Below are 11,519 nucleotides of genomic sequence, written 5' to 3' on the forward strand. Positions count from 1 at the left end.
AAAACATAACAAACCACTTGCCATCAGCCCAAAGTGGTAGTAGAAGCAGCCGGCGCGTGTGATCCACTTACTTGTCCGACTCTTGTGACATGTTTGATCCAATGAACTCGCTCCCCTTTTCCTGGAGCCTCAGCCTCTGGTGAAACTGGACTTTCAAGTCTGTGCAGGTGAAGGTGTGTGAGAGCGCCCGAGATGGCAGAACAAGAGCTACAGGTAATTCTGCTTTTCCGTCCCCCCTCACCACTCTCGCTCTCTCGCCCGCTCGCGCCCTCACCTAGCCGGAAAGGTGGGATAAGGGGGGGCCCCCTCACATGGGGCCCGAGCTCGGAGGCGGCCGGGCGGCGCGGAGTCCTCCTGGATCGTGGCAATGGGCAGCCACAGAGCAGAAAGTGGCGGACTTGGGCGGCCACAGGTAACTTTCTCGCAAGGAGCTGAATTCTTTCACTAAAGGATACAAGCCCGAGGGACGAGCTGCGCGGTGATTGGCTGCGAAGCTCCCTCAGGTGAGCTGCCATTGGCAGAGGCGCGCTCAGGTAAGGCCCTTCTCCAAGTGCAGGTAACTCACTCCGCAGTTTACCTGAGTGGAGCGGCGGCACGCTTGCAGCTGTGCAGCAGCCCGTGGGAGCTGAGGCTCAGGGCTAGGAGCACACTTCACGCCACGCTTTCGTTCTTCCCGGAGGCCGGCCGGGTGTGTGTGTGGGGAGGGTAGGGGCTTGGGAAAAAGCAACACTTGCAACCACTAGGGATTGTGGGTCAAACGGAAGGCCTAAGGAGAGCTGAACTAAGGTACTTCAAGCCAACCGAAATCAAATGCACAGCATGACCACAAGGCTTTGAATACCCACTTTAAGAGGACGTTTGACATTGTCAGAAGAGTGAGGGACCGAAGTTTACTTTGTGCTCCCGGGGGGGGGGGGGGGGACACAAAGATAGCCGAGTCTGTTGTGTAATTGCATTTTTAGCATTCTTATCCAGAGCAAACACTTTTCGTGTCCCGATGTGTTAAAGATATCAGGTAGATTACAGATTTTCACATAGAGGAGCATCCTTTCATGAGCTGGGCAGATGGAGAGTGGTATGGTTTTGATGGCGTGAGAGGATCTGGGGGGAAGAGACAGTAAGATGGCCCAGGCCTGTCTCTTCTATCTCAATTCTAGCCTGGGATTCCAGAGCTGCAAACAACCACTGAATCCCTTCTATAAACCTGTTGTCATTTGGTTTCCAGGCAGACATCAACATTTACATTGTAATTCAATAGAAGCAGCGACTACAAAGGTGCTTTATCCTTCCAGCTTAATATGGTTGCTATGGAAACAATTCAGGATGAAACTGACTTATTGAAGTCAATTTGTGGTTCTATGTCTCCTGGTTGGGAACAACACAAATTATCAAAGGTTTCATTTATAACCACTTGTTCCTAAAGAATATTGGTGAAAGGTCTGACAGGAGTCTAGTCCACACATGTGAACCATAGAAATAAGGAGGGCATGGAAGGTGTATCATATTTTATTTCAAGTTAATACTACATTGCCAGAGATGATACCCAACTTCTATTTTAATCTTTATGGATCAGCTATTTTCCTGAAAACTACATTATGAGACAAGGTTTGGTTGTTTCATGTTTCATGCTCAGCAAATGAATTTAAAAATTTTATTCTTAACTTTTTAAGCATAAGCACACACTTTTTAAAGATAATATAATATTTTAAGACAATACAATACCCACCTTTTCTCTACCTTCTTAATCTCCTTTCTAGAGGCATCCACATTCCACTTTTAGCCATTTCTGCTGCCATTAGCTTCCCCATTTCCTCCACCACCTCCTTCTCCTCTTCCTCTCTTTCTCCTTCTTCATATAGAGATTTTATTTTTAAGTAATCTCAACACCCAACATAGGGCTTGAACTCACAACCCAGAGATCAAGAGTTGCATGCTCTTTAGACTGAGTCAGCCAGGGGCCCCAACCTCCCTGTTTCCAAATAATTTATACTGCTATCTTTTGATTTATCAATTTAGATATTGGGCTTCGACCATCTGTTGCCTTTAGATAAGGATTTAGCTCTTTCAGACCTCATACAGTTTTCTCTTCCACCATTTTTCCAACAAAAACTTTCCCAGTTTAGGGGTAATACGTAGCTGGTGACTGCAAGTACCAGTGACAACAGAGCCAACTAGTGTACTATGGTTGTTTTCTTTCTTATAAAACCTTTAATCTGTTTAGTTAGCTTGTTAGGCATCCATCCTTATAGTTTTTCCTACCACATATCTATCAAATGACAAATTAATTTTCCAAATGATCAAACAATTCCATTCTCCCACCCCACCCCCCACCTTCCCCCTGAAACATCCCTCTAAAAGTCCAGTCCTCCTGTTCCAAAGGAGATGAATTTCTCTCAGGACCTGCTGTCCAGTTGTCATTCCTGGGACATTCCTTCATCTGCAGAGCAAGAACCCCATTGCTTTGCCCTGTGCCTTCTTTCTTGGTTTATTGCTACGTTTTTTTGTTTGTTTGTTTGTTTTGTTTTGTTTTGTTTTTTCATGGAACATGTTCCAGTAACAACCCAAGAAAGGGTACAGAAGGCAAAACTTGAAATGGCTTTATTCAACCTTACTTTTGATGGAAAGTTTGACCAAGGGTAGGATTCTAAGTTGAAATTTTTCGTTCAAAAGTTGATAAAAATTGCTCTTTTATAGTCTAATAGCCAATGTTTCTATTGAGAATTCCAGTGCCATCCTGATTCCCATTTCTTTGTGACCTGGAATTTTTCTTTCTAGAAACTTGAAGAACAGTCCCTTTATTTCTAATATTCTGAATGTCATAATTATGCTCCTTAGTTCTCTACTATTCTAAAATCTCACCATTTTGAAGGCTTCCATCAAAGCTCTGCAAACCTGTGACACTCCATTCATACTTAAGAATGAGGTCATAAAACCCCACCAGAAACTTTATATATGAAGATGAGAAGGAGTGGGCTTGCTGTATGGTGATCAGGTAGAAGCTCTTCTTTCCATAGGTTCTTCTTTTCTTTTGGGCTCTTCAGTTTCTAAGAAGAAATATCTGCAGTCTGTTGCCTTAGGGGACATTCTGGCACCCAATATTCTGGAAGCAGTTCAGGGGAAAGGGTCCAGGTGAGTCATTACTTACTATGCAATTTTTCATGTTCTTTTCTTTCCTGTAGGTGCCTTACCTGCCTTTCTTTGTGCCTGGCATACAAGTCTCTCTGCTGTTTCTCCAGCTGGAGGTAATCACCTGGCTTCAAGAAATGGGACTGGTGACCTGAAGATCTAACAACTCCAAATGCCCACATTCACTCAGGCCCCTGCCTTTCGCCTCTTCACTTCTGGGATCTTGGGGCCTCTCATCAACATCTCCCTCTGATGATCTCTGGACCTAGGGCACTCTGAAGCTTGGTAGCATATTAGGCTCTTTCTGTAGTGAGCTCTAGGATAACATTAGAGTGTAGTTTTTGCTGTTGTGTTAAACCAGTTTCTACTGTTCCATCCACCCCTCCTTGCAGACTTGTGTTGAAACACACATTTTGCAGATGATACCTTCCTTCATGCCCTTTGTTCTTGTTTATTTATCTTTTATGTTCCTTTACTGTCCTTTTTAGGAAACAATGAAGATAAACTAGTGTGAATCAATCTGTCATCTTTAATTTGCAGCCATAAAAAATTATCCAGGGATGCCTATGTGGCTCAGTTGGTTAAACATCCACCTTCAGCTAAGGTCATCCCAGGGCCCTGGGATGAAGTCCTTCATCCTTCATCAGGGTCTTAGCCTTCTCCCTCTGTCTGCCACTCCTCCTTCTTGTGCACGCACACTTTCTCTCTCTTTCTCTCTGACAAATAAATAAAATCTTAAAAATATATATATTTTGCAAAAAAATTTTATCCAAAAGCTTTGATCAAATTTGTCGGTCCCAAATTTTTTGGTGCAAACAAAACCAGCATTTATGGCCAAACCTTTCTTTTTATTGGTCATTGTGGTGGTCAAGATTCCTTTCTTCTTCTCCAACATTATTCCATTCTCAAGCTAGTGATTGTTTATATAATGGTTGACCACTGTCTTTAATTGGAGCAATTAGCACATCAAAAAAAAAAATGAGCCTTGAATTTGTCACAGTATTCATTGAGGACTTTAAAGTTTCCCCACCAGTTAGGGTGTGAGGGTCACTTTAGATGGCAACAACAAAGTAAATTTTCACCAAAAAATCTAGTCATAGAAGAGTATTGTTTATAAACTAAATTATTTCATTTATAAGATTAAAGTTGTAGTTAAATTCACAGACAAGAAAAAATGTTGTTTATTTTTATTATCATTTTAGTAGTAATCTTTAGCATCTATTATGATGGCTAATTACACTTTCCTAAAGTAAAAAAGTTTAGCATTTGATACTAAATTGTTGCTTTATTATGGTGAATCTTGTATTTTTTATTTTTAAAGATCTTATTTATTTATTTGAAAGAGAGATGGAAACAGCACAAGCAAGGGAAGGGACAGGGAGAGGGGCAGGGGGAGGGGCAAGGGGAGAGACAGGGAGAAAGGAAGAGGGACAAGGAGACTCTCCGCTCAGGGGGGAGCCCATTGCAGCTGGATCCTAGGATCCTGAGACCGTGACCTAAGCCAAAGTCAGACGCGCCTAACCGACTGAGCTACGCAGGCACCCCTATGGTGAATGGTGAATCTTTTATAGTGAGACTTTGGGAGAAGGGGGCCACTTCTGCAGCATCTGGGCACAAATCTCAAGTTTTAAAGGGTTACAGTTCTAGTGACACAAGTCTAGCTGCTGCTTGTTTGCCCACTACAGCTTGACTGTCTTTGAATCTACTGCAGAGCCATATTGTTTTACACTATAAAAACACTAACTTGTTTGATTGGCTCTTATCCCCAAGAAGAAACCTTGGGCAGGATGAAATGTACCTAGATTTCTGAATTTGAAATCAACATAGACATTTATAACTTAACCAGCTGAGCATCAAAGAGCCATTTCCTTGCAATTTGGGGCCACTTCGGTTTTCCATATTTGCACGGGTAGGTGTATTTGCCTGGACCTTTACCAATTCCATGAAGGCTCTTGAACTAGTAGTGTGGAATTCAGCTAGCAGTCAGCTGAGGTTTGCATATTTCCTTTGGGATAGCATATGTTTTTGTTTCTTGGACTGGCCATTAATAAATCTTTAGTTTAAAAAAAAAAGTGGTCCTGTTAAAACAGGGTGTATTGAACTCTTGTGTTTATCTCTACTTCTTCCTGCAGTCCCACTTATAGGAAAATAAGAGAGGAGATGAGAATGTTAAAGATGAGAACGAAACCTGGGGAGTGGAAGGTGACTAAAGGAGGAAGAGACTTAGCTGAGCTAAGAAAGATGAAATGAGCATCCGAGCATCCGTAGACTCTGTGGATCAAGTCTGGTCCGCCTGCAGAACCTCATGAAGGTAGAGTGATCAAGTTTCCAGTTATCACTGAAGATGGAAGTAGGTGGTAGGGCTGAAAGCAGAGGGACTGATTCAAAATCGGGATACAAAGCTGGTAGGCCCCTAGGTCCCCAGCCCCAGCAGCATAATCAAGCTCCCATCTGTATTGGCTTACTAGGGCTGCCATAACAAAGTCCCACAAACTATGTGACTTAAACAACAGAAATTTATTTCCTCATAGTTTTGGAGGCTAGAAGTCCAAGATTTAAGGCTTTGGCAGGGTTGGTTTCATCCTAAAGTGTCTGTCCTTGGCTTGTGCGTGGCCATCTTGAGGCTGTGTCTTCAAACAGTCTTTTTACTGTGAATGCATATCTGTGTCCTAATCTTCTTTTCTTTTCTTTCTTTTTTTTTTTTTTAAGATTTTAAAGTAATCTGTACGCCCAGTGTGGGGCTGGAACTCAGAACCCCAAGATCAAGAGTCGCATGCTCCTCCAACTGAGCCAGCCAGGCATCCCCTAATCTCCTTTTCTTATAAGGGCATTAGTCATATTGGAATAGGACCCAGCCATATGACTTCATTTTGTCTTAATTGCCTCTTTAAAAGTCCTGTTTCCCAATACAGTCAATTCCCAATTCTAAGGCACCGGGGGTTACAACTTCAACATATGAATTTAAGGGAGACACAGCTCAGTCCAAAACCCCATCCCTCCTCCATGCTGGCAGGAGACAGAAGTGTCAGGTGGAACCTGGCAGACTTTTGGCTAGGGGACATCATCCATCAAGAGTGAGGCATTAGGGACTCCTGGGTGGCTCAGTCACTTAAGCATCTGCCTTCTGCTCAGGTCATGATCTCAGGGTCCTGGGATGGAGTCCCATCTAGGGGCTCCCTGCTCAATGGGGAGCCTGCTTCTTCCTCTGCATGCCACTCCCCCTGCTTGTGCTAGCTCTCTGACAAATAAATAAATAAAATAAAAAACGAAGAGTGAGGCATTGGACCTAATAGCAAGGAGATTAAGTGAAAGGCCATATGCTCATCAGGGAGACACCATCTCCTAGCTCTCTCCACCCAGCTTAGTGAACCCAGAGCCTAACTTATAACACCACCACCCATGCCTCCCCCATCAGTCAGCAAGTTCCATCCTCACATAGGGAACTCCAATAAGCTCTTTCCGGCACACTCTTAAATACAAATTGGAGGCCAGGGATCACCACACGTTTGAGAGAAGCCTCCAAAGTGAAGTATAAAGACCAGAGCAAAAATGAGAGTGATTTTGAGGTAAATAACACAGGGGTAGGATAAAGATTATATAATTAGTATATCAGAAATTATTACAGTCATGAAACAAGAACAGTATACTATTTAAAAACAATAAAATAATCACCAGAGATCCAAAATGAGTTTGTGGGCATTGAAATATTAAAGCTGAAATAGAACCTTTTATTGATAGAATCTAAGCAACCTCCTAGAAAGTAGAATAAAAAGACAGCAAAATAGGCAGTAAGAGAGAAAAGATAAGAAAATTGCAGGATCAGTCAGGAAGGCCTAATAATGTGACTAACAGGTGTTTCAGAAAAAAAGAATGGAAAGAATGTTGGGAAGAAAACTTTTAGAGGAAAGATAAAATACTGGTTTTGAGAACTGAAGCATTATGTCTTCTGATTGATCTGATCATGTAGTGCTAAGTACAGTGGATTCTAAATGATGTAAATTTAAGCAATTATGATTAAATTTCTGGGTTGACCTTTCCAGAGAGTAAAAATAAAATGAAAAGAGCAGAGAAACTGCTCAGACACAAAGGCTCAAGGATCAGAATATATTAGCTCTCTCAGCAACCCTGCTAGCTTGAAGATACTAAAAGCCATACCTTGGAATAACCCTATGCCTAGACAAGTTATCAATGATGTATAAAGGTAGAATAAAATTCAGTTCCAGGAATGCAGAGTCTCAAAGTGCCTCTCATGCAGTCTTTCTCAGAAAGATTTTGGGCAATGTGCTCCATTAGAAATTAGGAGAACAAGGCAGAACCAAGAAAGAGATGGTCTTTAAGACTCAGAAAACAGGAGGAACAGTTCGAGGGAAGTCAGAATGGTGGCCTTGTCACAGGCTCAGAGAGCAGTGAAACTCTTTCAACAGAGGTCTCTGAGTGGTGGTAGGGGGTGGAATCCAAAGATTATATTTAACATTGTGGAAAGTTATGTTGAGAAATTCTTTGAGGGTGTGGAAAGTCTTAGCAAAAGGTACAGAGAAAACTAAGTACATAGATAACATTCAGTAGCTCTAGGAGGAAAGAAATCATACAAGAGTGGAAATACTATCATACTAATCTTTGTACCTACTTGGTCTGATAGCAGATGAGGTTCATTTAATCGTAATAATGGAATTACTGAATGATAATTTACTAAAACTGATGATAAAATGCAATCAGGAGGGTGGAAGGAGGAAGATAGTGGTGTCGTGTGGGAGAGGAGGAAGTGGAAGGTTATGATGGAGGGTGACATCATCATTTACTATAACTGAAAGTCAATAGTTGTTGCCTAAATCTCATAAATCAAAAACTAGCGACATAAATAATGAGTCAGTAATGTTTTGAGCTGTTAGTTACATCAAGGTTGATTAACAGTGGTTTAGAAAAATAAAATTTTGTTTTCTTCACTTTAAAACAAAAGATCTGAAAGTTAGCAGCTGCTTCTGGTGTTCAGTTTCAGCATCTCTGAGATTCTCTTGTCCTTTTTCTTGCGGACACAGATGATCCCTTCAGCTTCCGCCATTATGTTTATGTCTATGGGTAAGGCAGTAAGAAGGGGAAAGAGTTGGTGTGAGCCTCAGCGATGCCATGTATCAGGAAAACAATTCCAGCACTGACGTTAGAAGCCTCCAGTATACCTTCCCGCTCTTGGCCAAAACCAGGTCACACAGTCACCCCTCTCTGCTAGGGAGGCTGGAAAAATGCGTATCTAGCTTTCCCAAACTCTAAGGTGGGGCAGGCAAGAAAGAAAAAAAGAGAAATGTATTCTGGGTCAACCAATCAGCATATTATTCAGAAATATGGAAGTAAATGCTGGAATTTCAAAAAAGAAAGCTCATAAAAATAGGTTGTCTCTTAAGAGTGGGATTGGAGGGGCGCCTGGGTGGCTCAGTGGGTTAAAGCCTCTGCCTTCGGCTCAGGTCATGATCTTAGGGTCCTGGGATCAAGTCCCAGCAGGGAGCCTGCTTCCTCCTCTCTCTCTCTGTCTGCCTGCCTGCTTGTGATCTCTCTCTGTCAAATAAATACATTAAAAAAAAAAAAAAAGAGTGAGATTGGACAGTGGGGTGGAGTGAGGCATGGACTGCTATTTTTCAATAGCATTAATCAGTGTTATAGTCTATATTATTACTTAATTAATTATTTGACTTTTAAAACTATGGATATCATTTTATACACATATATATCTTATAAACACATGTCTCCATGTTTATACAGTTTTAATCAAAATAAGTTTTAAAAATAAAAATGCGAACTGCAAATCATGTTCCCTCTTGCCCAGGATCTTTGAATTTACTACTCTATCTCCCTAAACTTTGGCTGTCTTTTCTCCCTCATCTAACTAGTTCCTAACTGCCCTTCAGATCAATGCTTCATCATCTCATCCTCAAGGAAGCCTCTCTGGCTCTCGCAGGTTAGGGATCGTTATATTGGGAAGATACATTTCTCCATGATTTATCCATGTAGCAACATGCTCCTCTTGTAGAAAACACTTATCACAGTTGTAATTTCACATTTACTTGAGTGGTGTTTGATCATTGGCCAACCCCTTCCACTAAAGTCTAAGCTCCAGGACAGAGATTATGCCTATTATAGGCTCATCATTGTTTCCCCAGGGCTCAACACCTAGCCTTCAGGAAATATGTGATAAATGAGTGAATGACAAATATTCTGAATTAAGTACACCCTTCCCATCCTACAGCTATTCCCTGGTCGTTCTGGGGACTTCGATTGAGAGAAACATCAAATTGAGTACTTTCAACTGCAATGTTGAATAAATAAGTTAATTCCAGGATTATATATGGACTACCTTCTCTATTCTAGGTGCTAAACTGGATTCCTCATTTAAGCTTCAGTGGTACCCTATAAGATAGCTAATGATAATAGTTAAGAACGCTTTCGACAACAAGTCAAAGAGAAGCCACCTAGCAGGGGCTATTTACCCAAGGCTGGTTAATTCATCTTACATGACAAGAAGTTAGCATAAAAGAGGGGAAGCAATTGCTGGCATCAAATTGGCAGCTCCACTCTTCAGAGGTCTGGGTCAGTGTCTTTGTGCTTGTCTACCTCTTAAGTAAAAAGTATCATATCTTACACAACCAAACTTAAAAACAGGAAAAAGATAGGGTACTCTCTTCAGGCATGAAAGCCTTTCCCAGAATCCGCCATCAAACTTCCTCTTATATCTCATTGGCCAGCACTGGGTCACATGACCAGTATAGCTCAGGAGCTGTATCCACCTTGCACAATATCAAGGAATCTCCACTCAACATTTGAACATATAAGGGTTATCTTAGCAAGAAAGAAATGGGAGATTGGCCTTTGGTTAAAAAGTAAAAAAGTAAAAGTAAAAAAGTAAAAAAAATATTAATACTGATAGCTTCATAATACAGATGGTAAATTTGATGTTCATTTTAGGGGCACTTGGGTGGCTCAATCCATTAACCATCTGTCTTCTGCTAAGGTCGTGATTCCAGGGTCCTGGGATCGAGTCCCCCATCAGGCTTCCTGATCGGTGGGAAGCCTGCTTTTCCCTCCCTCTCCCTCTGCCTGCTGCTCTACCTGCTTATGCTCTCTCTCTCTCTGTCTGTTTTTCTGTCTATCAAATAAATAAATAAAAACTTTTTTTTTAAATTGACCTTCATTTTGGATAATGTAAATAGCAGATCTGAGATTCAAACCTAGATCTGCCTTTTTCCAAAGCCTGTGCCATGCCACTTCCTAGCCTTGAATATGAAGAAGTTCTTCCTGTATCAAAATGTGGTGGATTTAGTCAGGAATGACTTCATAGAAGAAAAATACTTTAGGCAAGGTTTTGAAGGAAGTAACACAAGTTGAAATAACACAAGGAGAAAATGAGAGGATAGTTGTCAGGTATCATAGTAATACTGCTCTCTTCACTTTCACTTTCATATAAAAATGCTTTTTCCACTGATCATCAGAGCATCTCTCCCTATTTGGGGAATGATTATGGCTTTAATTGTCTAAACGAACTATAAATAAACTGAAAAGAGGTGATATTTACTCAAGGGAAAATGCCAAAATGAGAACCCAGAGACCATGGCTGGGGCTATAGAACAGAATGTTCTCTCTGAGATTTTTAATGAGGCATGCTCAATGTTGATGCTTCAATATATTCTTGAAAATGTCTGAACCTGGAAAAATATATTCAAATAATCTAATATCATGAGACTGTCCCTTCTCTGTTTGAAAACCTTCAGCAATTCCTCAGTACACATGGGGCAGTCTAATCTAATCTAATCTATGAATCGAGACCTACCCCAATCTAACTTCAATTGCCTGAATCCAGCCTCACTGGTCTTCTGCTAAGGAAACTCAGGTTGGCTATGGTCTGATGTGAGATCTGCAGAGCTCTAGGCTGGAGGAAACTGTCCTCGTCCAAGGCTTGGGACTCCAAAATCATGAGTATGAGCAAAGTATGAGCAAAGACCAGGAATGAAAATCAGAAGGTGAAGCAAAAATGCCAGAAGGGTATTTGGAGGAAACTTAAGTAAGTGGGCCAAAAGGTGATATTAAAACTAAGCCATGGATCTAGGATATCAAGCCAAGGCATATGAATGGGTAAAAGCCAGTTGGGAGCATTGAGAGTCAGACAGTAAAAAATTTAGGGCAAGCATCTGTAGCATTTGCTTGATGGGATGATTTACCTTTATTATCTTCCCTGATCTTGATACAGCTCCCTCCATCCCCAGCATCATATGATCTCAGTTCTTCCTGGGTGGCTCTGGCAGAAAGTCCTAACCTTTTCCCGGGTACTGGGGAGGTAGTAGGTAGGTCTCTGTGGCACATACTGTTCCATGCCCTTCTCAGTATCCTAGGTTTTGGAGAAAACCAGAGCA

The 11,519-nt window shown here is 41.5% G+C and overlaps 1 protein-coding gene across 1 annotated transcript in view; it reads right to left on the reverse strand.

Annotated features, from left to right (window-relative positions):
- Positions 1-423, reverse strand: part of GRHL2 (grainyhead like transcription factor 2) — a 160,165-nt gene extending 159,742 nt beyond the window's left edge. Inside the window, exon 1 of the mRNA XM_080800974.1 lies at positions 72-423. Within this exon, the coding sequence (XP_080657100.1) occupies positions 72-91 (20 nt within the window). The 5' untranslated portion in view covers positions 92-423. The remainder of the gene's footprint in view (positions 1-71) is intronic.
- Positions 424-11,519: the final 11,096 nt, after the last annotated feature.

This window comes from Martes martes (genome assembly GCF_963455335.1).
Source record: "Martes martes genome assembly, chromosome: 4".
Classification (NCBI taxonomy): domain Eukaryota; kingdom Metazoa; phylum Chordata; class Mammalia; order Carnivora; family Mustelidae; genus Martes; species Martes martes.